We start from the raw sequence: 27,114 nt of genomic DNA, 5'->3' as shown, positions 1-27,114 counted from the left end.
ACAGGGAAAGGGGCGGACATTGTATCTTGAGAACGACAGAAATGGCAACCAACTGTGCATCGCATTACAGATCACCAACCAATGGGTGGTGGCAGCGCTGATTCTGTTCCCCCAATAGGAAAGGGGCAGACGGGGAGGCGTTACTTCCTGGAGACTTCAGGTGTGGTAGCCGGCGCTGCGCCGGTAGCCGGGACGGGGATCTGAGCTGGCAGGTAGGGGCTGCAAAGACCGTAAGGGTTGCTGAGGAAAAATGGTGGGAGACGAAAGGGGCGCCGAGGAAGCGGTGACCTAAATATTGAGAGGGGAGCGCTGAAGGGAGCCCTGAAAAAACCGACGAACGTGAGGAGGAAGCTGGGAGGGGCATGGGACGGGCTTAAGGAACTGGCGGTGGGGCTGGGGCGGGCAACAGCCGCTTCCTAACCAGACATCATCAGCTTAAGAGCTACCACAATTTTAAAGAACCGAGTTCAGATAATAATCACTGCCGCCCCTGGAGTCAGAGCCAAAGCTCCATCTCTCCAGGCGTTGAGCTCAGGTCCCTTCCGAACCCAGTCCAGAAGCCGTGGGCAAATTGTCCTGCCCCACGCTTGAGAGAAGTAATAGGGAGGCTGACTGCTTACATGCCACGGAGAACAAAGTGGGGACCAGAGTGAGCTTTACTCTGTCATCCCTTCTTAGTGGTTCTTTGATGATTCCATGACTTTCTCCTGGAATACTGGGTGTGCGTGACCTCTTCATGGTTATTAACTTCTTCAGGAAAGTTAGATACTCCTATTTCCCTCGCTCACTGAGGGAGTGCCCCAAGTCTACACACTCCTTCATGTTACAGTTGAAGTGTAAAAATCAGAGCAAAAATGACTATGTCTCTAAAATGTAGTAAGGACTCTTCTTGTCTTTTAAAGTTTTCCCCAAGTTTTCAGTTTTTATTTTCTGCATGATGGGTAAGTTCTTCATTCCCAATAGAGTTCAGGGAATTGGGGCTGAGAGACAGCTGGGAGAAAGCTCAAAGAGGGGTTGAGAAAAAACTGAGTTGGACTCCTGCCTGATCCCCCATTATGGCTAGGATGAATGTGGGGGTGGCACACAGCGAAGTAAACCCCAACACTCGAGTGATGAATAGCCGAGGCATCTGGCTGGCCTACATCATCTTGGTAGGACTGCTGCATGTGGTTCTACTCAGCATCCCCTTCTTCAGCATTCCTGTTGTCTGGACCCTGACCAACGTCATCCATAACCTGGTGAGCACTAAACCGCAGCCTTGTACCCACCCCAGGGTTTCCCGACCAAAAGCAAAATAAAATCACCAATTGTTTGGGGATTTATGTGTTCCTTTTGGGATCGTAACATAATTCTTTGAAGAACTACTTTCTGCCCCTCACACTGCCACCTTCCCTGTTCCCAGGCTATGTATGTCTTCCTTCATACGGTGAAAGGGACACCCTTTGAGACTCCTGACCAAGGAAAGGCTCGGCTACTGACACACTGGGAGCAAATGGACTATGGGCTCCAGTTTACCTCCTCCCGCAAGTTCCTCAGCATCTCTCCTATTGTGCTGTGAGTCTATGGGGGAAATGAGGATATGCTGGGTTAGAAAGAGCTCCAAGAGCCAGGTAGAAAGGCCCATAGGGAAGCTGTTAAAAAACAGACTACCCATCTAAAACCCTTTGAAGATACTAAGGTATACTAGTTCTAAGTCTACAGAGAGCAGTAAAATATAGAAGTCAATGCTGTAATCAAGCATTCCTTGCTGCCTCCTTGGTAGTAAGGAAATGAAGGGACTTAGAAAAGATAAGTGCCAAATAAAACCAAATGATTTTACACTGCCAAAATAAGTAAATCAAGGCAGAACTAATAGTAATCTTCAAAAACACTGTAGGGAATGGAAGCAAAGAGGACTCTTAACAATCATACAGACAAATAGCTTCAGCCGTCATTTGCCATGTCATTAACAATTAACAGCCGGGCGCGGTGGCTCAAGCCTGTAATCCCAGCAACTTTGGGAGGCCGAGACGGGCAGATCACGAGGTCAGGAGATCGAGACCATCCTGGCTAACACAGTGAAACCCCGTCTCTACTAAAAAATACAAAAAACTAGCCGGGCGTGGTGGCGGGCGCCTGTAGTCCCAGCTACTCGGGAGGCTGAGGCAGGAGAATGGCGTAAACCCTGGAGGCGGAGCTTGCAGTGAGCTGAGATCCGGCCACTGCACTCCAGCCTGGGCGACAGAGCGAGACTCCGTCTCAAAAAAAAAAAAAAAATTAACAGATACTGACTTATAGTCTCCAGTTAAAGGTGCTATCTCCTGAACCCCAAAGTAAATGCTGTTGATATAGCTGGAATAGTTTTAGATAATCTAGAACAGTAAATATACAGTAAAACTGGTCATTTAAAATAGAAGAGAAAGAGCAGGGCACTGTGGTGCATGCCTGGAGTCCCAGCTACCTGGGAGGCTATGGCAGAAGGATTGTTTGAGCCCAGGAATTTGAGGTTGTACTGCACGTATCACACCTGTGAATAGCCATTGCACTCCAACCTGGGAAACATAGTGAGAACTGTCTCTTTAAAAAAAAAAAGAAAGAAAGAAAGAATATGGATAGGGAAGGCCAACCTCACTCACCCTATTTTTTTCTCTCCCCAGCTATCTCCTGACCAGCTTCTATACCAAGTATGATGCTGCTCACTTCCTCATCAACACAGCCTCATTGCTCAGTGTACTGCTGCCGAAGTTGCCCCAGTTCCATGGGGTTCGTGTCTTTGGCATCAACAAATACTGAGGGATGGGTTTTGGGACAGCTCCATGGGCATGGGGAAGGCAGTGAAACAGAGGACTATAAAACATCCTTCTCTTATTCTCCATACTGTCGTCTACACCTTGAAAGCGTGAGACCTATACAACCTTTCCCAGACTCCCAAGAAGAGAAGAGATTGGCAAATGGGGCTCCTGGGCCTAGTCCTGCCAGCGGCAAGTTTCTTTGAATCAGGAAGGCAGGTGAGGTAAGGGCCAAATCACTCTCCTCCATAGCAGGAAGCCATTTGGGCAGCTTGTTCGGTGATTACATCTTTCCATATCTTCTACACCTACCACTTTCCAGCTCTGTTTTGCTGTGTATTTTTCTTATAATAATTTTTTCCAGCTATAGCTGCAGTTTAATCAGCAGGAAGGGCAGAGAGCTGTCCTCATAAGGCTGGGGGTAGGAAGAGGGAATACTGACCTAATGTATAAAACTTAAAACAATTCTCCAGTCCCCTCTCCTTTGGTCCAGTAGGAGGTGCCCTTCACTCTAAGCTTAACACTTCGTAGGGAAGGGATTCTCAAATGAGAAAAAGGGCTCCAGTTGTATGGGCAAAAAAGAGGGAAGATACAGGTTACCAGTTATACATTTATAGAAAGATAATCCCCTGGCTTTAAATAGGTATGTACATACAAATATGAACAAACTTAAAAAAAAAAATACAAACCCTTGAATCACATGGGGGCTTCTGGGAACCCCTGCATCCTTCCCCCTCACCCAAGGGCAGTGGGCATGAATCTACTTTTTAAAAATGATTAATTTTGGCCATCCTTGCAGAAAAGAGCCTAAAATTGGGTGATTTACCCACAAAGTGAAAGTGGAGGGAAAATTCAGTTTCCACTCTCCGAACTCTATGCGGTAATCTATCATTAGGGCTACATGCTTTCTTGTTCTGTCTTTTAAATATTATATCAGGGTAAAGGAGAGGGCTCCTCCTGAAATGGGTCAAGAAAGAAGACAGACTTGTGGCTTTAAAAGGGTGGGAAAAAGTGTCATCTGCCCTAAAAGCAAATGACAAGACAAAGGCATACAGACCCCAGGGAAATACCCAGTTCCCACACCTAAAGGGATATACTGTCCAGCCCAGGTCCAGGCCCTAGGTTCTTTACTCTAGCTACCCCCTATTTCTTTGGTATTGTCAAAAGACAAGATTCAGGCCAGGCGCGGTGGCTCATGCCTGTAATCCAGCACTTTGGAAGGCCAAGACGGGTAGGTCACCTGAGCTCAGGAGTTTGAGACCAGCCTGAGCAACATGGTGAAACCCTGTCTCTACTAAAAATACAAAAAAGAATTAGTTGGGCCAGGTGTGGTGGTGTGTGCCTGTAATCCCAGCTACTCAGGAGGCTGAGATGGGAGAATTGCTTGAACCCAGGAGACAGAGGTTGCAGTAAGCTGAGATTACACCACTGCACTCCAGCTGGGCAATAGAGCGAGACTCCGTCTCTCAAAAACAAAACAAAAAAAAGATTCAGTTCCTAGGTGTTGGGGGAGGAGGGATAAATCAAACTCCATCCTGTGCTGTACACAGCCCTTTTGACTCCCTGACATTGTTTTGAGGAAAGAGAAGGGGCGTCAACGTTGGAAGGGCCTCCTCACTTTCTTCCGCCGCTTCGGTTTGGCTTCTCCCTTGGGTACTGTGCTGTTGGGCTTAGAAGCTGCAGTGGCACCAGGGGCAGGCTGAGGAGCTGCAAAGAAGTTCCCATTGGGCATCTGCCCTGGGGGTACTTGAAAGATCCGACTTAAGAAATCCTGAAGATCAGCAGGAGGGGCATCTGGGGTGGCTCTGAGATAAAACAGAAATAAGGCAAGAGATGTTAGAGTCATATGGTTACCTAAAGTTAGATATACCTACCAGTTCCCAAACTTCCTAGAAAATAAGGCCCCTGAGTGTCCTAAAAAGCAGGCCATCTGAAACCGTATTCAAAACTGAAATCGTGGGTAGATTATTGACAGAAATACCACCTACCTCTGCCGCCCTCTGGTGCCTGGAATCCGAGAACCAAATGAGATGTGATAGGGGACTCTGTGGGTATCTGGGGAGATACCTACACGCTGGCATCCAGCCCACTCTGTAAACATGAGAAATAATTAGACAAAACATTGCAGTTTAGAGCACATAAAAGATCAGGAAGTATGAGCCTGTATTTCTAAAGGACAGAGAGTACCTGTGATGTCATACACCTTTCCATCCATCAGTGCAAAGTAGGTGATCTTGAGGCCCAACATGCTTGACTCTGCCCAAAAGTCCCCTTCCTCAGCAGGATGCAGTCTATTACACTCAGCACAGTATCTGGCACTCTTAGGTTCCCGGTCCATTTCAAACCTCCTGCAACCAACAAAAGGATAGTTCTTTAATAATTTGTCAAGCCTACTTAGGGCATTACTAGTAGTCTTATATTCACAAATAGGGCTGAAACATCTAAAATTACCCCCACTTAGATATTTCATATGCCTTCAATGTTCTATCTTAAAGCTAATTTTTCTTAGTGCTAATCAAAATAGTCAATCTCTTGACAATATGACAAAGGTAGAAACTTAAGGGTCTTTTTACTAATTATGAGATACAGATGTAACTCCTAATTACCAATACTCACTAGGAAGATCTTTGGTTACCTAATCCCTGAGCTGTGATTGTCCCATCCCTCTCCTTCTATTTCATACCTATGCTTTCCTTGGCATCGGCTACACATCATAGTATTCATTGCCTCCTTGAGGTCATCTTGCAGCTTGGACAGAAACTCATTTACTGACCGGCTCAGCTCATTCTCTGCCATTCGTTTCCTAAGAGAAGAAACACTTTGTAAGTCAGAAGGTATTGAGGGAGGGACAAAGGGAGACACATCAATTGGCCTCTTGTGGCCCGTCTAGCGAGAAAGACAAGTGACTTCAGTTCTCTCTACCTCAACGAGCCTCCACCCCCAAGTCCAGATGCCTCTCCTATTGAGGATTTTTCATTTACCATTATCTGATGATTTCCCATCTCCAACTTACATCTCATATTCCTTTCGCTTTTCAGCATTGCTGACAATGTCCCAAGCTGCTCGCAAAACCTTGAAGGCCTCCTCAGCCCGGGGATGATGATTTTTGTCAGGATGAACCTACCAAAACAGATTTCATTACAAATCCATTCCAACCCTCTCCCCACCTTGAGTTTATTCTCATATCAAAGGGCTCTCTTTCATCACCCTTTTGAAGAGTCACCGTAGCTTAATGATTAATTGCTCTGGCTCTGCAGATCTGGTTCAATTCACGGCTCTGTTAAATTAGCTATATTACCTTGAATATCTATCTTTTTTTTTTTTGAGACGAAGTCTTGCTCTGTCGCCCAGGCTAGAGTGCAGTGGCACGATCTCAGCTCCCTGTAACCTCCGCCTCCCAGGTTCTAGCAATTCTCCTGCCTCAGCCTCTCTAGTAGGTGGGACTACAGGCATGCGCCACCACACTCAGCTAATTTTTTTGTATTTTTAGTGGAGACGGGGTTTCATCTAGTTGGACAGTCTGGTCTCGAACTCCTAACCTCAAATGATCTCCATACCTCAGCCTCCCAAAGTGCTGGGATTACACGCGTGTGCCACCGCACCCAGCCTGAATATATATATCATGGATCATTGGGGGGATTAAATAAAAATATATATGAAGTATGTAGCAAAGAATCAGGCACTACGGTGGATTCATCATCCCAGTTTGCCTGAGACTGTCCCAGTTTTAGCACTGAAAAGTCCCATGCCTCTAGAAACTCCTCAATCCCAGATGAATTGGGACAGTTGGTCTCCGGCACACACATATATCAGTCATAAAATAAGAGTTCCAAAGATGTTACATCTTGAAACTCATTCTTTTTTAACTAGAAAATTCTCATATCCAAAACTTCCTACAGTGATCTACCTTTCAGTCTCAGAAATGAAATAGCATATCATGGTCTCAAGAGGCTTTTTATATACTTTCAGCCTTCTCTTCAAGACAAATAATATCCTCTCTTCCTACAGCTTCCTGATTGTATGCATCCCCATTCCCCAAAAAGAGATAAAGCTAGTCTCCTGACTGATGCCAAATAACTAAAATGCTGTTAAAGTTCCCACATTCCCAAGCTAATTGAACAGCCTTTTAGTCATGTTCACACTAGGGCTTAGTGGCAGTGAGAGGTTCAATAAAAGCCCAGAGACACTCTGGTCCAGGACAAGAGAGATCTTTGGGGTATAGGGATAGATGTTTTGAGGGTAGGGGAACTTAACTACATCTCTACTCCAAGAGAAATTGAAAAATGAGAATTTTTGTTAAGAATGTTCTCCAAAACAGGATGTCTACTCAAAGAAGGTGAGAAAAGAGCTCTAATACTAGTAACAACGAGAGTAAACAATTGTTACCCACTCTAAAAATAGAGCACAGGCCAAGCGCAGTGGCTCAAGCCTGTAATCCCAGCATTCTGGGAGGCCGAGGCAGGTGGATTGCTTGAGTCCAGGAGTTCGAGATCAGGCTAGGCAACATAGTGAGACCCCATCTCTACTAAAAATAAAAAAAATTAGCCGGGTGTGGTGGTGCACAACTGTAGTTCCAGCTACTCGGGAAGCTGAGGTGGAAGAATCACCTGAGCCTGGGGGGGTCAAGGCTGCAGTGAGCTGAGATCCTGCCACTGTACTCCAGCCTGGGGAACTGGAGTGAGACCCTGTCTCAAAAAAAAAAAAATATATACCAAGCTACCTACTAAGGGGCATACATTTCCCACCAAATTAATTCAGTCCTTTGGTAAGTTACAGGTGTGGTGGTTTACTGTACCTTTAATCATTAATGGAAACTTTAGTTGCCCATTCCTTTTTGGTGTCATGCAGCCATTGAGGTAATTTGCACACTGTGATGGTTTACCAGTCCAGCTCCATACACTCCAGTGTAAGTAGGCCTCCAATTTACACACCTTACTTAATTCATAATATAGTTTTATTTGTACAGAAATAGCAGTAACAATCTGGTATCTAATATCAATCTAATATCTACTTCTAATACAATTTGATAGCATGCTTGTATTAAACCATTTCCCTCAGTCATAAGTTGCAACACAACTCCCATCTGCACACCCTCTTTTTTTTTTCTTTTTTTTTTTTTTTTGAGACGAGGTCTTGCTCTGTTGCCCAGGCTGGAGTACAGTGGCACGATCTCAGCTCACTGCAAGCTCCCCCTCCGGGTTCATGCCATTTTCCTGCCTCAGCCCCCCGAGTAGCTGGGACTACAGGTGCCCACCACCACGCCCAGCTAATTTTTTTTGTATTTTTAATAGAGATGGGGTTTCACCATGTTAGCCAGGATGGTCTCGATCTCCTAACCTCGTGATCCACCCACCTCAGCCTCCCCAAGTGCTGGGATTACAGGCGTGAGCCACTGCGCCCGGCCCTGCACACCCTCTTATCAATAAAAGCAACCATATTTTCATGTATGACATACATATGCATACACTTCCATTTTCTTTCCCTCTCCTATTCTGAGTTGCTGACCTTGAAACAGCCTGTTTTCTCCTACCTGGTGCTAAAATACTTACATGCACTCCCTGACCCTCCCACACTAGGTCCATATTTGCTTCTCTGGGAGAAATAGTTGGGTTGCCCCACGTTTAAAAAAAAAACAATTGCAGTGAGCTGAGATCCGGCCACTGCACTCCAGTCCGGGCGACAGAGCGAGACTCCGCCTCAAAAAAAAAAAAAAAAAGAAAAAAAAAAAAAAAAACAAAAAACCCCATTTGTTCAGAGAAGAGCAACTGAGGTGCTCTCTGAACAGGTCTTTTTCCCATTCTAGTTAGAGGGACTTCACCTAGATATTCCAGGTGAATTAGGCTACATTGCCTAATATACCAGGTTCAAAAAATATATCTCATGACAAGAAACAAAATGGAAGGAAGATCAGACCCCATAGTAGAGGGGAAGATACCTTTTTTTTTTTTTTTGACATGGTCTGGCTTTGTTGCCCAGACTGTAGGTACATGATCCCGGCTCACTGCAGCCTCGACCTCCTGGGCTCAACTGATCCTGCCACCTCAGCCTCCTTAGTAGCTGGGATTACAGGCATGCGCCACCAAGCCTGGCCTCCCAAAGTGCTGAGATCACAGGTGTGAGCCACTACACCTGGCCCAAAAAGTCTTTATGACTCCTTCCTAAGAATATGTTAACCGGCCGGGTGCAGTGGCTCACACCTGTAATCCCAGAACCTTGGGAGGTCGAGGCGGGCGGATCACAAGGTCAGGAGATCAAGACCATCCTGGCTAACACGGTGAAACCCCGTCTCTACTAAAAATACAAAAAATTAGCCGGGCATGGTGGCAGGCGCCTGTAGTCCCAGCTACTGGGGAGGCTGAGGCAGGAGAATGGCGTCAACCCGGGAGGCGGAGTTTGCAGTGAGCCAAGATCGTGCCACTGCACTCCAACCTAAGAGATAGAGCGAGACTCCTTCTCAAAAAAAAAAAAAAAGAAAAAAGGTTAATCTTCACCTACCCGTTAACTTTCTACTCTGCCTTCCCTTTATTCCACTCTCACCAAAACTGGAATAGAAAATATAGGAACAGGCCAGGAGCCGTGGCTCACACTTGTAATCCCAGCACTTTGGGAGGCTGAGGCGGATGGATCATGAGATCAGGAGTTCGAGACCAGCATGACCAACATGGTGAAACCCCGTCTTTACTAAAAATACAAAAAAAATTAGCCAGGCATGGTGGTGCGCACCTGTAATCCCAGCTACTCATGAGGCTAAGGCAGGAGAATCGCTTGAACTCAGGAGGCGGAGGTTGCAGTGAGCTGAGATTGTGCCACTGCACTCCAGCCTGAGCGACGAGGTGAGACTACATCTCAAAAAAAAAAAAAAGAAAGAAAGAAAATATGGGAACAAAAGAGAGGAACAGGAAACAGAAGGGTACTCACCATCACTGCCAGCTGTCTATAGGCCTTCTTCAGTTCAACATCTGATGCTGTGGCCTCAACCCCCAGTACATGGAAAGGGTTTAGCTCATCCTCAGGAACCCCAGTCATGGTCAAGAGTCGAGCCACTTCCTCTTCAGGCTGGCAGTAGCGCCCACTAGCTACAGGTGCATTCCCCTGCCTATTAGTATTCTGCTTGACCCAAGGCAACTCCAGCCAGCCCCACTGAACTATTTTTACCAGCCGCTGCCATGGCCTGCTATCTCTCAGCAGAGTCAAGCAACGCTGCAAGGCTGGGGAATCCAGCCAAGAGAAGAGCCAGGTGGCCTTATCCCTCCAGCCTAACCGGTCACCTAGTCCCACCAGAAACCGCCATCCCAACTGTAGAAAGCCCAAAAAGACAGCCAGAGCCAGGAGCAGCAAAGCACCCAGCAGCTTAAGAAAACGGGTAAACAATCCTACTCCACGGTAAAACCCCTGGGTTAGAAACTGAAACATGACCTGGGCCCAGCCCCCCAGCCGCCCTGTCCAGACTCCCATCCAAACTCGAAAAAGGTCCAAATCACTGCTTTTCAGCTGCCTGCATGCATAGATGAAATGGCCACAAGTTTCTACGTACTCTCCCACCAATACCAGCAGTTCAATCAGCCACCAAAAGCCTGCCTGTCCAAGTTGACATAGTTCCTCAGCTCCCCACAATCCCAGGCCTCTGCGCTTATCTGCTTGACTTCGTTTCCGGCCCAGCCGATGTCGACCAGGGGACCTGGGATCCCTTCGTCCACCCTCCCGAGTATCCTCCTTCGTTGGAAAGCGGTGCCGCTGTCTCCGGGATGCGGGTTTCTTTCCGCTGGACACACGTGAAAAATCACTGGGGAACTTAAGAGATTCTTCATCATCATATTCCTCTTCCAACTCTTCATCTTCCCCCAAGGCTGGAGAGGTACAGTGGTGGCAAAAGTTGCTAGAAGAGCCATTTCCTCCCTCAGAGTCAGGCCCTTCTGGAATTCCAGGTGTTCCCTGGCAGTTGCAAGCAGATGGAATGGAAAGAAAAGAAGGGTTCCCATCCTCCTGATACCCTGCCTCATCATCTTTTGAGAGTTCCTGGTCCGCTCCTGATTCTTCTTCTGAAGATGTCTCACTCTGGTCAGGGTCCTCTGCATCTCTAGGTGGTCCTGGACCCCTTGGGGGGCCATGGCTTGGGTCCAACCAATGGGCTGGGTTTGGGTGCTGTGTGTACTTAGGACCAGAGTGGTCTGTGAGGCAGCGGGTACCATTAGGAGCAGTCCCTGCTGAGTCCCTGAGTCCTGAGAATGAAGGTATTTCAGGGTCCACAGAGGGTCCTAAAGTCCTGAGGGAGGCACCACCACTGTGGTGGGCTCCACACAACCCTCTTTCTCCGGGGTGCTTCTGGGCCATGACCCCAGGGCTTCCTGAGGGTCTTAGGTCACAGCCATCATGGTGTGTTCTGATGCCTGTAACAGATGTCAAGGTGGAGACGGTCAAGGATGAGACCAAGAGAGGAATTAAACCATCTTAAGTAGTGGACACATTTAATTCATTCACCTCCCTTGTTTTCCCAAGTTCTTTGGGGGCATTCGCTATTCCTAGCAATAAGCCAAAACTAGACTCACCACAACCCTGCTTGCTCCCTCCCCTCTCCTCCGAATCCCCTAAGTTTTTCTTCTTTCCCCAGAAAACGATAACCTTCAATCAGGGAAAGAGGGAGGTACCGTAAAGGGTGTGGTCGGGGGAGGGTGGGTCACTCTTAGGAAAATGGGAAAGGCGGCCGGATAGGGGGCCACAGACTGCCAGTAAAGGGTGGGGGCCGTGCGGCCCTGGAGGAAAATCTGGGGGCGGAGCTTAGGGCTGCCCCTAAGAAAGACTACCAGGGAACCCACCGGCTGTGTAGAAGGGACAAAGGTGGCCCCGCACGGTGGCTCACGCCTGTAATCCCAGCACTTTGGGAGGCCGAGGCGGGCGGATCACGAGGTCAGGAGTTCGAGACCAGCCTGGCCAATAGGGTGAAACTCCGTCTCTATTAAAAATACAAAAATTAGCCAAGCGTGGTGGCGCGCACCTGTAGTCCCAGCTACTCGGGAGGCTGAGGCAGAAGAATCGCTTGAACCCGGAAGGTGGAGGTTGCAGTGAGCCGAGATCGTTCCACTGTACTCCAGCCTGGGCGACAGAGCGAGACTCCATCTCAAAAACAAGCAAGCAAACAAACAAAAAAAATAAAAACAAAAACGGACGTACCGAAGAACGGCGGTAACTCCTCCCCCTCGAGCCTCCCGGCCTGGGGCCAGGGTGAGCTACGAGAGCCGCTCTCCCGGCTCCGCCTCCCGCTCACGCTCTGCTTCCGCCTTCCGTCCCCGCCGCCGCCGCCGACCTGGGCCTACTTCCACTTCCGGGGTCACCAGGGAAGAGACGGGAAGGAAAAGAAATAGTGGTTGGCTGAGAGGCGAGCCAGTCCAGCTAGCGCTGCGTCGTCCACGGAGGCGGTCCTAAGGAAGTACTGGCCCCGCCATTTAAAGACCCCTCCCTCCGCGTGTGGGAATAGGATTCCCGCAGGTTGCACCGCTGGAAGCAAGGCAAGTGGGCTCTGCACCAATGCCTGCGGACTAAGGGCAGACTCTCAGGGTTGCTCTGGGTGGATTCCTGGGAGATGGAGGGCAGCCACCGAGCCACACGTAGCCTGTTTCCCTTGCAGACAAAACCGGAGAGCTCAGAAGAATCACTGCCCTGATCCCTTCCGCGCTGGCAGCTGCGAGGACAGAGGCCCCTTTGTATCCTGCGGTGCGGAGGTGGAACAGAGGAGAGGGTGCCCCGGACTGGCCCCCACCCTCGCCCTGCAGCGCTGCCCCTCCTTTCACAGCAACCCACGGCCTCCCCCTCGCTTGACCCAGCTGGCGAGCTGCCCCTTATACCTGGATCCGCCTCTCGGGACGCAGCTCCCCAGGCCCGATCACCGAGCGGTGCCTAGGAACTGGGAGCGTAACTCAGCTCGGCTCAGAACCTTACCCGAGAGCCAAAGAACACTGAACTCATCTACATGCTGCTTGACATCTTATCTGCATACCAAGCTATTTGGTGGACGTCCACATGCGCCCCCGACTCCCGTTCCGTCGGTCCCCTCCTCTGCACACGCCTCTAGCCTTATAGCTCTCCTGTCAGTGCCCCTTCCAGGCCCTGTTTTGATCCGAAAGTTTTTCCACCCATGAACCCCCCGCTGGCGCTCCCAGACTAGCAAAAGCCCCTTCCCTGGGTCCACGATCCCGACCACCCGGCTCTCCAGGAGACAATACTCCAATTCTCTGGGAAGTGGAAGAAACCAAGCTGGAACTAGGGGGGCGCTGGGACCCCTATTGGGGCTTTGAGAGCTTCCGGTTGTCATCTCCTAAGTATTCGGAGACCCTTCTCCAAAACTCTTGGGGTGACTCTCAAGACTCTTACCTGTTATATAGTTGGGGGTCTCTGGTCCTGGACTAGAGCAGTAGGCAACCTGGGTCCCCCCACACACAGGGGAAAGAGTTGGAGGGGCCTGCCTTGTGATGTCACCCCCCTCCACCTACCGCGGGCGCGCGCGCGCGCGCGCGTACACACACACACGCACACACACAAACACACACGCCCCTGTCCCCTTTCTCCACCCCGCAAGCTAGTTGCATTTAGCTCACAGAGCCTGAGCTGCGACTTGAAAGAGTTTAGGCAGCAACAAACAGAGTGGCCCTGGGGGTGCCCTCGACCGACAGCCGACCCCTCGGCGTCTAGGACCTCCGAGCGGGGATGCAGCTGGGGGTCTAGGGAAGCACTTCCACCCGCTCCTCCTCAACCCTGGCAGGGTGGTGAGTAGTTAACATCCCCTCCCCAACCCCCATCTTGTTCAGGGTCCCCAGACTTCCAAGCAGATTGAGGAGAGGAGCTCCGAGAGCCAACCCTCCAGCCTGTAAGGACCTTGATATGCAAAGGACAGCTGAAGGAAGTAAAGTGCCTGCATTTATGCCACTTCATTCCCACAGTGCCCGAAATGCCAGCTCCTCCTTGGTGTTCTCCTTTCAGGATCTGAATTCAAATCCCACTGGCAGCCCTGATACTGCTGGGGGAAGGGTAAGGTAGGAAAATTCCCACCAGTATCCTAAGGGGAGGTGCAAGTGGCTACCAGGATGGGAGATGTCTGTGGGCAAAGTCCCTGCTTATTCCATGAGGGGCTGTGGGATTAGGACTGTGGCTGGATGTCCCTTCCTCCAACAACTCCATCTCAGCATGAAGCTGAGGCTTTAAAACCCTGACGAACTGTGGGTGTGTCTCTACTTAATTCCTTCTTCCAAACCCTTGGTGTCTGGTTTTCTCCCTCTTTCTGCCCTGTGGCTGGAGGAGCTGTCCAGAGACCCTACCATGACTCATACTCTCCTGGTCTCCCTCCCTCTCCCCTCTCTATTAACCTCACCCTTCCCAATCTCGTGGGGTAGTATTAAGTCCCAGTCGCAGATGGGGCAGTAATGTCCCTGCCCCCCTCCCTCCACACATCCAGAGCTTCTTGTTCCTTCCATTCTCACCCTGAAGAGCTGCAGGGTGGTGCGGGCAGGCAAAGGCTCATTACTTTGTAAGATTTTCATTACTTTATAAGATTTCCTTTTACATTTTACTTAAGTGTCCTTGTTTCAGGAAGTGGTAAAGACAGATCCTGCTCCTCTCAATCCAATCCTGTAGATTTCTTCAGTTACCTCAGCAGGGTCATACTGGCTTCTGAAATGGGCACCATTATTTAAAATAAGTAGAGGTACAGAATCCCTAAGATTTATGGGCACCGAAGTTTCTGCCCCGTGCCCCCCTGCAGGTTTCCCTATCCCCTAAAGACATTCGTGGATGGATGAGAGGAGCTGACATCTCCCCCTCTGTGACCACTTTCTCTTTGGCCCTGGGGGAAGTCTTGCCGCCCCTGGCTGTGACATCTGACCCCAGGCCCTTTAATCAACAACTCCCAAAGCCTCCAGACCCAAGATGTGTTTTGGAACCCCAGGACAATCCTGAACTGGCACCTGCCCTGGTGTGTGCCCTTTGCTGCTGCTTTGGAATCATCTACTGCTGCTTCGGGAGGGCAGGGCCAAGGACCTAGGGGGCCATTGCCCAAGACTGTCACCCTCAAGGATGATGCCAACTTTCCTCCTTGCTCCTGAGCCATCTCACCTCCCTGCCAGGGGTTCCTACCTCCAGTGTGGCCCATGTTGCTCTGGCTGTATTCCTAGGCCTATGTTGTTGCTCTTGCCAGCTTCTTGTCCATCCTCCATGCCCATGCCTTCTAGCTCTCACTTCTGGCATCTGTCATTTGCCCTTCTCTTACCTCCTACCTGAAAACCCCATTCCTAAATTATTCTCTATGTTTCAGGATTCTTTACTCTTCCCCAAAAACCTGAATCAGCTTGTGCTGATTTTTTCCTATCTGCTATCCCTGAAAGAACTAGACCTTCTTTCTATCCTTACTCCCCTCAATGTATCCATCTTACCTCTTGATTTTCCCTCCCATTCCCTCACAGTTCCGGAAACAGTGACTTCCCGACCCTAAGCTACCCCTTTCTGCCCCTGGGCTTGAGGTCTGTTGATGTGCTGCTCCTGTCTTCTCCTCTAGTGAGCCATTCCTCTCCCTTGGAATTCATCAGAGTCATCCCCATAGAGCCCCCTTCCTGTCTCTCAATGCCTCCTGCCTCACTTCCCAGGCTACCGCTGCTTCAAGACAGTGATGTTTCTCTCCGGTCTGCTGTCAGGAGCTTTCTACTGTGCCACAAGGTGCGGGTGCTGGAGACACAGCTGAGCCTGGAAATGAGAGTAGGCATGGCTGTGGTCATCACCACAGCACTCTCTACGTAGACCACTCCTCTACGGCGTGGTCACCATGCTGGTTCACTGTTTTGGGCTCTTATTAACTGGTCTCCTGCTAGGCCTGACCTTGGGTGCTGGAGTCCTGCTCTCCACTGAGCCTATCTGCCAACCACCTTCAGCATGGGTGCCAGCTGGGGGACTGGGGGGCCGGCGCTGCTGGGAACCCTGCTCACACTTGGGTGGTCACGTCCATTCACAGTTCTGGGCACAGCCCTGCTGGGTTCTGCAGTGTTTGTGGCCTATGCTGACTTAATTCCTGGAGGAGCTGGCACTGGGCAGTCGGCTGGGCCAATGCCTGTAGACACTTCCACCCTTGTCTTCTCTCTGCTGATATAGCTGGATCTTCCTGGGGATTTGGCCAGTCTTGGGGGCCCTGGTCCAGTGGAAGCTCGTGCCTGAGGAACATGGAGGCCATACCAATGGTGAGTTAGTGCTGTGGTACAGAAGCAAGGTCATGCCTGAGGAACATGGAGGCCACACCAATGGTGAGTTAGTGCTGTGGTACAGAAGCAGCCAAACTGTGCCTACTCATGTCCCCAGTTCCTAGACTTGAGGAGGGGAAGGGGAGAAATACATATGAGGAAGGAGAGTTGGGGAGGATGTCCAAGGTGAATGGGGCAGGGCACTGAAAAAAAAAGTTGAAGGAGTCAGGGGAAGCAGGAAAGAGTTACAGAAGGAAAGGAGGATCTCAGGGAGGTCTAGGAGGAAAGAATAGAATTCCAAAGAGTTTCTTTTAGAATAAATGGGGGGCCGGGCATGGTGGCTCACACCTGTAATCCCAACACTTTGGGAGGCCAAGGCGGGCGGATCACGAGGTCAGGAGATCGAGACCATCGTGACTAACATGGTGAAACCCTGTCTCTACTAAAAATACAAAAAATAAACTAGCCGGGCTTGGTGGCGGGCGCCTGTAGTCCCAGCTACTCTGGAGGCTGAGGCAGGAGAATGGCTTGAACCCGGGAGGCGGAGCTTGCAGTGAGCCGAGATCACACCACTACATTCCAGCCTGGGCGACAGAGCAAGAGTCCGTTTCAAAAACAAAAAAAGAATAAATGGGGGGAAGATGAGGCTTGAGATAAACATAACAGGAAGGTCAAATGGGTTTCTTTAGAATGTGTTAGGATTCAGGTCTAAAGAGGCCTCCTTGAGTCTGTATTGCCCCCTCCTAAGCAGTGGTCTTTTTTTTTTTTTTTTTTTGAGACAGAGTCTCACTCTGTCACCCAGGCTAGAGTGCAGTGGCATGATCTTGGCTCACTGCAACCTCTGCCTCCTGGATTCAAGTGATTCTCATGCCTTAGCTTCCCGAGTAGCTGGGATTACAGATGTGCACCACTATGCCTGGCTAGTTTTTGTATCTTTAGTAGAGACAGGGTTTCACCATGTTGGCCAGGCTGGCCCTGAACTCCCGACCTCAAGTGATCCACCCACCTCAGCCTCCCAAAGTGCTGGGATTACAAGCGTGAGCCACCGCACCTGGCCAGCAGTGGTTTTAAGCCACCAGCAAAGGCATCTCCAACTCCTTCGGACCCTTTAGCAAAAGGCCAAATGGCACTGGATCCCCTCTGGGGTGGGGCTTTGTGAGGGCAGCTATCAGCACCAGCTCCCTGCCACTACCTGGAACCCTGCTGACAGTCTCACTCCAGTGAGTGGGGGGCTTGGGGACACCCTGGGCAGATGGAGCAGAGGGCATATAGGGATGGTCAGGGTGGGAGGGGGGCTCTGACCCAGGCCCCTCCTTCCTCTCTGCCCTGTGTCCCTCCAGAGTCTTCAAGAGTGCCAACTGGGACCAGGACCCCAGGCCACAGCCCCCTACACCGTCCTGGACCTGGATTCTGACTGTGGTTCCACTGTACCCCTTACCTTAATCTCTGGTTCTAACCAGACCTGAGCCTAGACTTCCACTTTTGCCCTCACCCCTGTGAGGGCCTGGGAACACTAGGTGGACAGGGTTTGAGTCACAGGACCTGCACATAAACTTCCCCACCTCTTGGACTTGGGGATAGGATCTGTGCCTCAACCCAGACCAGCCTTGTAGGGATATGTTCCAAGAACAGAGAAGAGTCTTATGGGGAAGGGGGAAGAAGGAAAGTATGAATATTTACCTCTGACCAATAATAGAGGTACCCTGGTCCCCAAAGAAACTGACTACCGAATTCCCTCCAAGCCTTACCTATATAGCCTTTTTTTTTTTTTTTTTTTTTTTTTGAGACAAGGTCTTGTTCTGTCCAGTGCCGTGGCGTGATCATAGCTCATGACAATCTTGACCTCCCCAGCCCAAGCAAGCCTCCCATTCAGCCTCCCGAGTGGCTGGGACCACAGGCGCCACACACAGCTAATTTTTATTCATTTGTTTTTATTTATTTATTTATTTATTTTTTTTTTTTTTGCAGAGATAGGGTCTCCCTATGTTGCCCAAGCTGGTCTTGAACTCCTGGGCTCAAGTGATCCTCCTGCTTCAGCCTCCCAAAATGCTAGGATTATAGCCACCGTACCTGGTCTTGAAATAGCCTTTTAAATATCCACCTCAGCATGCCTCACAGTGGTAAAAACAAGCGGTTTTTGTTTTGTAGGATCAGGGAGCTTCTAAGGCATTTGATAGCTTTTTGATGGGAAGAAGGGCTCTGAGGAGCTCCAAGATACCCCAACCTCCAGGTACTTCATTAGGGGGTAGTTGGGTTTGTTTGACCTTCCCCCTGGGCCCCATAGGCTTAAACCCCCACCTCCTACCTCAGCTAGGAGCACTATCTTCCATGGTGCTTCCACTTTTCTCCTCAACCTGGGGAAGACCACAGGGCAGTGCCTGCCTCAGGACCTGCCTTCCCCAAAAGCTGGCTTCTTGCTCTGAGGAGAGAGCATTGGCCCACCTGCCAGAGTCTTGCGTTTTGCCCAAAGGAGCCTGGTCTTCAGGGCTGCATAGGAGACAAATGCTTTCTCTGCTTCTCACTGTGGGTGGCACTAATTTCCTCCTTAACCAGAACTTTGTTCCAGCCACTAACCCATTCTAACTCTTCCCCCTCTGACTCTCCTGCCCAAGGTCTGTTCCTGGTTTCCCAGATGCATAAAGGAAGACATATCCCTCCCCTGGGCAGCAAGGCTACAATGGGAGGGAGGGAGAACATGGGAGCATGTGAATAAAATGGCATTAAATACTGAACCAGGAGTCCAGCCTCTGCTGTTGCTGCTCTTTTCTTTCTCTGCACCCCAAAACAAAGAGCTAACCATCTTGACAAATCCTCTGTCCCCTAAAGATCTAATAGAGGTACCTTTATCATACAGACTACTGTAAGAGTTATACAGCCAGACAGCTAGAGGAAGAGCTGTTCAGTCCTCTCTTATGAACATGGAGTTAGCCTTTATTAAACACAAATGTACCAGACACTGTGCCAGGCACTTCACATACAGTATTTCATTTAGTGCAACAACCCTGCAGGACTGGTCTTAACCTAATGTTGCAAATGGGGAATCTGAGGTTCAACAAGGTTAATTAGCTTGCCCATAACCATAAGCACATAAATGTGATTCTCAAGGATTCCAAGGCCCTTGCTCAGTTTACTGGCCATGCTGTTTTCTTGCATTTTATGTAAGAAGAACAGGACCCAGGCATCTGCCTCCACCATTGACCTCCAGAGAAGAGATGACACAGTTGGAAGGGCTGTCTAAGACAGGAAATGGAGTTGGGGGCCAAATCTGAGTTAGGGGAGCACTTCTCAGGATTGAAAGAGCACAGGAGAGTGGTGGCTGGAGCTGGAACTGTTAGAGGCCTGAGGTCTACAGTCATTCCCCTGCTACAGCACCTGTGAGATTCAACTAAGCAGACAGGTATTTCATTCAGGTATTAGGCCTCTGGGAGGGAATGAAAGGGTGGGTGGTGGAGCCTGAGGGCGTAATGTCCAAGATTGTGTCTGTGGGTGAGCAGTCAGTATTCAAACGTGGTATCTGTGGCTGAGAGTGGTATCCAAGGTTGTGCCCGTACCTGAAGGAGTGGTATCCCCACCTGATGGGGTAGTGTCTGCAGTCTGGGGACGACAGTGCATCCAGTTGTGGGCAATATTTCTGGGATAGCCTTTCTCTACTCGAAGCTGCTGGTTAAGGCGCCAGTAGACTTTGCCCTTGAAGAAGAAGACTCGGCCATCTTGCCAACTCATAGCAGCTGAAGACTGGTTTGGCACTCCCGTAAACAAACCCTTGATTGGTTTGGGGTAGCTGCTGAAGTCAGTTCGGGCCAGCTCGTCCCACTGCCAGTACCCAGAGCCCTGGATATGGGATGGGTGGGGAGAGGAAGAGGAGAAAGCTTAGGACCCCCAGAGGTCTACCCCCAGCCCAGTGCAGCTGCAGAACATCTCCCTTCAAGCACAAGCTTTGATTCTCAGTATAAGATAGCCCACCCCTCCTAAGAAGGGATTTGCCCTTGCTTTGAACTTTATACCTTAAAGAGGAACACCTTTTGGTTGAGAGGCCAATAGAAAGCTGCATCCAAGTTAGGTTCTACCCTATTCAGCTTCTTGGGGAAGCCAGGAGACATCTTGAAATTAATGTAGCGCCACACCTTGTCTCCTGAGAGCATGTGAGGAGAGAACAAGTCACCTCTGTCCTCAGGTGATAGCTTTTGGTCTCCTCCGCTCCACCCATTCAGAAACTTCTCATCTCCCTCCCTTTTGTAGTTTAAGATTAGGTCCTCCTCAAGTAAGATACTGTAACTAGCCCCCTTACCCTTAAAGAAGTGAATCCATTGTGTTCGAGGCGAATAGACAGCAGCATCCAGGTTTCCAGGGAGCCCCTCCCAAAGGGCAGACACTCGGAACAAGGGGCCGGGTCCTGAATCTGATACAGTCCACACGTAGTCCCCCTTGAAAGCATAGGTCATCCCATGGGGCCCTTAGAGTAATGGTGTGTCAACAAGTCAAAAAGACAGAGGTCAAGTAGACAGAAACTTGGGGATATCTCAGGCTGACTAACAATTTGCCCTCTCCCTGCAGGCTGATTCTTCAAATATTCATTCAACTTTGATTCAAGGAGAAAATTAAAGGCAGAGAAAGAGGACTCAGAACGCTTTGTTGCTCAGAGCATTTCAGCTTTGGTCTACTCAACAAAACAAAAGTCCTGCAGATAACTATTCCTCCTTAGGAACCTCAACCTCCCCTCCAAGTGGCTTCCTACTTGTCCTTCCAACCAGGTGCAACACCCTCTCTAACAGGCAATCTGGTTAATGTAGTTTTCTCCATCTTGCTGCATTTCCAGATGTGTTCTAGTGGCCCTTAGAGGGTGGCAGCCTTGGTAAGTGCCTGCCTAAGCCACCTTTAATTTGGCTCTGAACTCTCCCTCCCCATGTCACATGTCTCCTTCCATGGTCATTAATGCCTGGGATCTAACCTCCATTGCTCATGCTGAAGTCCCATGTCACTCCCATATGTCCAGGCCTCAGGATCAGCAGGCTGCCCCCACTGCCTGCCAACAGCCTGGAGGGGAAGGACCTCACCCAGCATCATGGCATCCAGTTCACTACTGCAGGGGTCTGGCATGGGACTGGGTTCTGTGGGCACTGGGGACACAGTGGGCAGCTCTGTCTCTTCTTCTTCCTCATCCCTTATCACTGGACTCTTCTTGCCTATAAGGTAAAGTAATGCTGCTTAGGGAGAGAACTCACAGCACCTGTCCTCCACACCAGTCTCCTGTAAGTTTTGCTCAGAGGCCCCATACAGAGGTGAAAAGGGAATCCTAGAGCGTTGTCCTTCGTGGTAGGCAATATTATGTTGATATCAGTGGAAGACACATTATAGGTTTGAGAAGCACCAGAAAGGGAGAAGGAGGATTGTTAGAATGTGCATTCTTGCCAGGTGTAGTGGCTCACACCTGTAATCCTAGCACTTTGGGAGGCCGAGGCGGGTGGATTGCCTGAGCTCAGGAATTCAAGACCATCCTGGGCAACATGGTGAAACCCCATCTCTACTAAAATACAAAAAAGAATTAGCTGGGCATGCTGGCGTGCAGCTGTAATCCCAGCTACTTGGGAGGCTGAGGCAGGAGAATCGCTTGAACTGGGGAGGCAGAGGTTGCAGTGAGCCAAGATTGTGCCATTGCACTCCAGCCTGGGTGACAGAGTGAGGCTCCATCTCAAAAAAAAAAAAAAGAAAAAAAAGAAGAATGTGCGTTCTCCATCCCCAAGCATGGGTGTAAGGAAAGAGAGGCCTGGAAGGTAGATTAGGTATAGAAAAGTCAGAGAGAAACTTCCTGAAAATGAAGAAGACGGAGTAACTGGGCTGGAAGAGAAGAAAGACCCTAAGCTATATCCCTACATGGAGGCTAGACCTGTCTCTTCAAACCTTGACATGGGAGTCAGACTGACCCTCCCCCTCACTAGGGGGAGGGACTGACCATAGAGAGCCTGGATCCCTGCCACATCATCTGGGTGTAGCTTGAAGTGGGGCTGGTAGCCCTGGTAGACTGGGGCCATGAGGGCCTGGGAATATCGGGAGTGCCCCAGCCCCAGGGCATGGCCCACTTCATGGGCTGCAATGATGCGCAGGTTCACCCCACGGTAGGTCCCCTCAGTCCAGAACTCGTCTTCATCGAAGTGCACACTGCCCAGCTCTGGGATGTCGGCATGGGCCAGGACTCTCCCTGGACAAAGGCAAAGGTGAACAGGAAGGAGGTCAGAGCCCGCTAGGCCAGAGCACACCCTGCCTATTATAAACTCTAATTAATGCATGCCCTTAAAATTCCCCCAGCTATGTTCACTGTCTCTTGGATGCTTCTTTCTCTCCTTTCAGATTCCCCTGTCATCACCCAGTTCTCTCAGGAATGCTCATCACTGTCCCTTACCTCCCCAGCCACTCCGTGCTCTCTGACCCAGTCCTCTCTGGCCGATACCTCTAAGGTAGGCCTTGAACAGGGGAACTTAAGGGAGAAAAAGAAGCATAGGCAGCCAGGGGTGATGGCTCACACCTGTAATCCCAACATTTTTAGAGGCCAATGCAGGATGATTGCTTGAGTACAGGAGTTTAAGACCAGCCTGGGCAACATAGCAAAACCTCATCTCTACAAAAATTGGCCAGGTGTGGTAGTGTTTTCCTGTAGTCTCTACCTGGGAGGCTGAGGCGGGAGGATCACTTGAGCCTGGGAGGTTGAGGCTGCAGTGAGCCATGATTGTGCCACTGTACTCCAGTCTGGGCAACAGAGTGAGACTCTGTCAAGCAAGCAAGAGAGAGGAAAGAAAGAAGGGAGGGAGGGAGGGAGGGAGGGAGGGAGAGAGAGAAGGAAGGAATAAAGGGAGGGAGGGAGGGAGGGAGGCACCATGTAGATGACCAACTGCTCCCCTGCTCCCGTTAGAAGGTAATTAGAGTGTATGGTGCAGGTGGGATAAAGGGCAGCCCAAACATCAAGGTTCCAGAGTCACGGGTTCAAGGAGACAGAGGTAATCTCAGAGGTCTATGAGGTGGGAACTGAGAACTGTTGCCTACCAGGCCCATCAAAAGAATTGGAACAGTACAAGCTTTGGCGGCCATGGAAGGAGAGGCGGATGTCAGCCCCACCAGCCTGCACCTCTCGGAAGGTCAAGGGAGCCACTTTGCTCCAGTCCTGGAAGGCTTGACGCAGGGCTGCCCGGGCTGTGTGGGATGGAAGGGTGGAGGGCAGGTTCAAGATGCGGAAAGTCAAGTGCTTCTTTCTCCAGCGGCCTAGTTAATGACCAGAAAACAGATTAGAAATACAGATCCTTCTGCCAACCCCAGAGAGCTCCTCTGGGTTTAGGCACTCAACCCCCAAGACAGGTGATAACCAGGTAATCACCAGGTATTCAACACTGAGCTGGTCCAGACTGTCCTAATGCCACCCACAGTCCAGAATCACAGCACCCCCTCCTCTCCCTCCCTTTTCCAGGCTCCGTTCTCACCCAGCAACAGGTATTTAAGGGTCTTCTGGTTGAAGGGATCCTCTAGGCCACAACGAGGCTGCCTCATGCGGGCCCTTGTGGCATCATCCAGCTGACCTGAGACTGGAAGTTCAGATGCTTCCTGAAAAGCTCTGAAGGAGGGAGAGGGATGGGTCTACCAGGACAGGAAAATCTGAAATGACCGGGAGCTGGAGATGATTGCTCTTTGACTTCCTGCTGCCCAAGGTCATGGCCAAGAATAGCACAGAATCCCTGAAGCTGACAGGGTTACTCCAGCCTCCAGTCCTCATAATTGGGACTTTCTGCAGAAATGGAGATACTCCAGCTTCATCTCCCCATTTCAGGCTCTTTCATTCGAGTAAGCTGGCCCTCAGGTGTAGCCTTTCTCCTCTACTGTAATTTCTTTCTTTCTTTCTTTCTCTCTCTCTCTCTTTTCTTTCTTTTCTTTCTTTCTCTTTCTTTCTTTCCTTTCTTTCTTTCTCTCTTTTCTTTCTTTCTCTCTTTTCTTTCTTTCTCTCTTTTCTTTCTTTCTCTTTCTTTCTTTCTCTCTCTCTCTCTCTCTTCCTTTCTTTCTCTTTCTTTTTCTTCTCTCTCTTTTCTGTCTTCCTTCCTTCCTTTCTTTTTTGGTAGAGATGGGGTCTCACTGTATTGCCCAGGTTGCTCTCAAACTTCTGGGCTCAAGCAATTCCCCTGCCTGGGTCTCCCAAAGTGCTGGAATTACAGGCGTGAGCCACCGTGCGCAGCCCCTCTACTGCAATTTCTAACCTTCTCCTACTCTGTGGAGGTGTCCAGCTCCCCTGCTCTGGGGAGCTTCCCACTAGTGCTCCCACCTGACAGCCTGTCCTCTTCCAACCTCCTCCCCTTCTGTCTGGATACCCCTCCCAGCCCAGCTTGCTCTGGAGCAATTTCATCCATCTACGGACTGTCATAGGACCTATGGGCTTTTCAAGGGACCTGAACATATCTGAGAGCAGAAAGAAAAACAATCCATTATATCAACATATAAAATTATAAAACAGAAATAAGTACTGAATTAAAGGCCCACAAAAGGTAACAGCATGTCAACAACTCAACTCAGTTTTACGTATCATTATACTTTATGTGGGCTATAACTAAATATTAGTATTTGAGATACGATGTGGGTAGAGACTCCAAAGGAGTGCTTAGGGCCTAGGGAGATCCAATGACTGTATTCCTCATCTGTGAATCCCCATCTCACCCCATGCCCCACCACCATAATCTAGATCCCTGCCATGGTTTAGGGTCAAGAGGAGGTGGGCCTAGGGAGAGGAAGGGATGAGAAGGAAGAAGACCTTCAGACCTTAGCCCTAAATGCATGCACCTCACAGCTTCTCACCTCAGAGCCTCGGTGATATCTTCTGGCTTGAAGTTATTAGATCCTTCTAGAGGCTTCTGTAGGTACCCATATTGCGACAGGTACTCCTATGATGGGAGTGGAGGTAAGCAGGTTAAAAGGGGGTTAGTCTCAGAGTAAAGCTTCTAAGTGACCTAACAGGTCCCTCAGGAGAGAAGGGGCCAAATATGAAAGCACTAATGCGAAGCACCTTAGAGAAGGGGCTCAGGTGGAACAAGAGGAAGCAGCGGGAGATGGGCAGGGTAGACCATGGGGCAGAGGGAGCAAGGGAAAGGCAATCAGGCTGGGGGTCAGGAGGGAGGCTTGGATGGGCAGTAACCCCTGTCCCCCCCCTGGCCCAGGTCTCTTTATTGGGGGACTTACCACGGCCATCTCCTCTGCAAGCCCCAGGACCCGACCTGAGACTGTCATGGGGAGTAGGAAGCCCAGCCACAGCTGCTGCCAGTTCATGGTCCCACCAGACAAGAGTTCCAGAGGCTGTCTGTGCCTTCTGACCTGAGATTTCTGGGAGCCTGGGGGAAGCAATGCTAGGCAGAGGGACTCTTTCCTCCGGTTCTTTTTTACTCTCCAGCCTCTGGTCCTCTTTATAACAGCTGAGGGGAATTGTGGGAATAGGCAGAGGGAGGTGACTCAGCCAAGAGATATGTTACAATTCACCATTAACACTTGCCCTACCAGAGAGCGGAAGCCAAAGAGAGTTCCCAATCCCTTCCCTCAGAGTCCTCTGCTGGAGATGGAAAAATTTTTCATACTGCCCTAGGGTGAGCATCCGGGCAGGACAAGAACCAGAATCTCTGGAGAGTCTAGAGATAGGGACCATGGACATCCCCTGGAGTTAGACATCGCTGTCCCCCAGGGACCCTGGGCCAGCAAATCACTTCGCCCCTACCTTTGAGTTTCCCTAGAATAAGCTGAGAGGTAGGAAACAGCTGAGGTAGCTTGGGTTTCAGGTGAAGGAGTCAAGCGTGAAGTCCTCAGTTTCTTTGTACCCAAGACCAAGTTGGGAATATAAATGCTCCTGAAACCCACTTATGTCTGCTTTAATAAAAAGCCATTATTTCAAGAATCTGATGAGCTTGGAATATGTGGGTGTAGGTGGGGCTTAACAAGGGCACAAATAAGTAAAGGACCCAGAGCCTACCCTCAGGGAGCTTACAGATCTGGTGAGGCAGATCCAAACACCTGAGAAGAGGGGAGCCAGCATTCCGGGCCAGCGGTGACTCACCCTAAGGGGCTTGGGGCTGGAGGGAGGTTTGCTGAGAAGGCAGGCTTTGAGATGGGCTTTGAAGGCCAGCTAAGAATTGATGGGGGAAGGCCAGACATGGTGGCTCACTCTTGTAATCCTAGCACTTTAAAAGGTCAAAGCAGGGGGATCACTTGAGATCAAGTTCGAGACCAGCCTGACCAACATGGTGAAACCTTGTTTCTACTGAAAATACAAAAATTAGCCGGGTATGGTGGCGGGTACCTGTAATCCAAGCTACTCTTGAGCCTGAGGCAGGAGAATCACTTGAACCCAGGAGGCGGAGGTTGCAGTGAGCTGAAATCGCACCATTGCACTCCAGCCTGGGCAACAGAGCAAAAACTCCATCTCAAAAAAAAAAAAAAAAAGAATTGATAGGGTAAAAGGATACTGAGAGGCAGACAGTGCAGGTCTTGAGTAAAAGTGCAGAGCTGAGAGCCTGCTGTACTCAGTAAGTCAGAAGGGTCAGGACTGCTTCATTCACCACTGAATCCTGAGTGCCTGTCCCAGGCTATCTCCATGCTTTCGAGGCCCTACTTAATAAATCACTGTCAAAGAATGACAGGGTGGGAAAGTGGTTGGGAGACAGAATTTGGAGGGGGCCTTAAATGCTATGCAAGGAAAAGAAGAAAATCTTACATTTAAAAATACCGGCTGGGTGCGATGGCTCACACCTGGAATCCCAGCACTTTTGGGGGCTGAGGTGGGCGGATCACGAGGTCAGGAATTTCAGACCAGCCCGGCCAACATAGCAAAATCTTGTCTCTACTAAAATACCAAAAATTAGCCGGGTGTGATGGCATGCGCCTGTAATCCCAGTTACTGTGGAGGCTGAGGCAGGAGAATTGCTTAAACCCAGAGGGCGGAGGTTGCAGTGAGCCAAGATCACACCACTGCACTCCAGCCCAGGCAACAGAGCAAGACTCTGTCTTGGAAAAAAATAAAATTAAATTAAAATAAATAAAAATATGGCCGGGCACAGTGGGTCATGCTTGTAGTCCCAGCACTTTGGAAAGGCAAGGCAGGCAGATCACGAGGTCAGGAGTTCGAG

At 49.9% G+C, this 27,114-nt stretch overlaps 3 protein-coding genes and 1 pseudogene across 8 annotated transcripts; 2 read left to right on the top strand and 2 right to left on the bottom strand.

Annotated features, from left to right (window-relative positions):
* Window positions 1-7: 7 nt before the first annotated feature.
* On the top strand, window positions 8-4,089 carry ORMDL2 (ORMDL sphingolipid biosynthesis regulator 2). Its single transcript, XM_010377841.2, has 4 exons — window positions 8-212; window positions 1,064-1,238; window positions 1,403-1,554; window positions 2,637-4,089. Exons 2-4 carry the CDS (start codon window positions 1,065-1,067, stop codon window positions 2,770-2,772), a joined length of 462 nt encoding a protein of 153 aa, XP_010376143.1. The 5' UTR covers window positions 8-212; window position 1,064; the 3' UTR covers window positions 2,773-4,089.
* On the bottom strand, window positions 3,130-13,779 carry DNAJC14 (DnaJ heat shock protein family (Hsp40) member C14). 2 transcript variants are annotated; one of them, XM_010377842.2, is made up of 8 exons: window positions 13,134-13,779; window positions 11,937-12,084; window positions 9,687-11,155; window positions 5,782-5,888; window positions 5,452-5,571; window positions 4,956-5,116; window positions 4,757-4,859; window positions 3,130-4,573 (listed from the first exon to the last, which is right to left on the bottom strand). In XM_010377842.2, the coding sequence occupies exons 3-8, from the start codon at window positions 11,097-11,099 to the stop codon at window positions 4,363-4,365; spliced, it is 2,115 nt and encodes a 704-aa protein (XP_010376144.1). In that variant the 5' UTR covers window positions 11,100-11,155; window positions 11,937-12,084; window positions 13,134-13,779; the 3' UTR covers window positions 3,130-4,362. The 2 variants fall into 2 exon arrangements, with proteins under 2 accessions (XP_010376144.1, XP_010376145.1); XM_010377843.2 differs by lacking the exons at window positions 11,937-12,084; window positions 13,134-13,779 and adding an exon at window positions 11,582-11,699 and having other exon boundaries at window positions 3,368-4,573.
* LOC104673705 lies at window positions 11,139-18,716 on the top strand (annotated as a pseudogene). The gene is made up of 8 exons (XR_004059727.1): window positions 11,139-11,172; window positions 11,377-11,437; window positions 12,391-12,804; window positions 12,923-13,113; window positions 13,377-13,525; window positions 13,740-13,792; window positions 15,395-16,042; window positions 17,320-18,716. The product of XR_004059727.1 is annotated as an uncharacterized LOC104673705 (transcript).
* Window positions 18,717-18,885: 169 nt separating this feature from the next.
* MMP19 (matrix metallopeptidase 19) lies at window positions 18,886-25,419 on the bottom strand. 4 transcript variants are annotated; one of them, XR_749540.2, is made up of 9 exons: window positions 25,184-25,419; window positions 24,803-24,888; window positions 23,446-23,576; window positions 23,015-23,230; window positions 21,930-22,175; window positions 20,928-21,162; window positions 20,268-20,432; window positions 19,984-20,111; window positions 18,886-19,810 (listed from the first exon to the last, which is right to left on the bottom strand). XR_749540.2 is itself a non-coding variant. In XM_010377837.2 (9 exons), the coding sequence occupies exons 1-9, from the start codon at window positions 25,268-25,270 to the stop codon at window positions 19,481-19,483; spliced, it is 1,518 nt and encodes a 505-aa protein (XP_010376139.1). In that variant the 5' UTR covers window positions 25,271-25,419; the 3' UTR covers window positions 18,886-19,480. The 4 variants fall into 4 exon arrangements, 3 of the variants coding, with proteins under 3 accessions (XP_010376139.1, XP_010376140.1, XP_010376141.1); XM_010377837.2 differs by having other exon boundaries at window positions 21,034-21,162; XM_010377838.2 differs by having other exon boundaries at window positions 21,034-21,162; window positions 23,446-23,547; window positions 25,184-25,408.
* Window positions 25,420-27,114: the final 1,695 nt, after the last annotated feature.

This window comes from Rhinopithecus roxellana, chromosome 10 (genome assembly GCF_007565055.1).
Source record: "Rhinopithecus roxellana isolate Shanxi Qingling chromosome 10, ASM756505v1, whole genome shotgun sequence".
Lineage (NCBI taxonomy): Eukaryota > Metazoa > Chordata > Mammalia > Primates > Cercopithecidae > Rhinopithecus > Rhinopithecus roxellana.
Note: the sequence above shows the minus strand (reverse complement) of the source record. Positions and strands in the feature narration are given on the sequence as shown.

Excerpts from the sequence above, each read along its gene's own strand:
- ORMDL2 (XM_010377841.2), top strand. The coding sequence starts at position 1,065 with ATGAATGTGGGGGTGGCACACAGCGAAGTAAACCCCAACACTCGAGTG. Across the intron at positions 1,239-1,402 it reads CCAACGTCATCCATAACCTG|GCTATGTATGTCTTCCTTCA; the intron begins GTGAGCACTAAA and ends CCCTGTTCCCAG. Across the intron at positions 1,555-2,636 it reads AGCATCTCTCCTATTGTGCT|CTATCTCCTGACCAGCTTCT; the intron begins GTGAGTCTATGG and ends TTCTCTCCCCAG.
- DNAJC14 (XM_010377842.2), bottom strand. The coding sequence starts at position 11,099 with ATGGCCCAGAAGCACCCCGGAGAAAGAGGGTTGTGTGGAGCCCACCAC. Across the intron at positions 5,889-9,686 it reads ATAGACAGCTGGCAGTGATG|GTTCATCCTGACAAAAATCA; the intron begins GTGAGTACCCTT and ends CTGTTTTGGTAG. Across the intron at positions 5,117-5,451 it reads CGATGCCAAGGAAAGCATAG|GAGGTTTGAAATGGACCGGG; the intron begins GTATGAAATAGA and ends TGTTGGTTGCAG.
- MMP19 (XM_010377837.2), bottom strand. The coding sequence starts at position 25,270 with ATGAACTGGCAGCAGCTGTGGCTGGGCTTCCTACTCCCCATGACAGTC. Across the intron at positions 23,231-23,445 it reads CCTTAAATACCTGTTGCTGG|GCCGCTGGAGAAAGAAGCAC; the intron begins GTGAGAACGGAG and ends GTCATTAACTAG. Across the intron at positions 21,163-21,929 it reads AGGGATCCAGGCTCTCTATG|GCAAGAAGAGTCCAGTGATA; the intron begins GTCAGTCCCTCC and ends TTTACCTTATAG.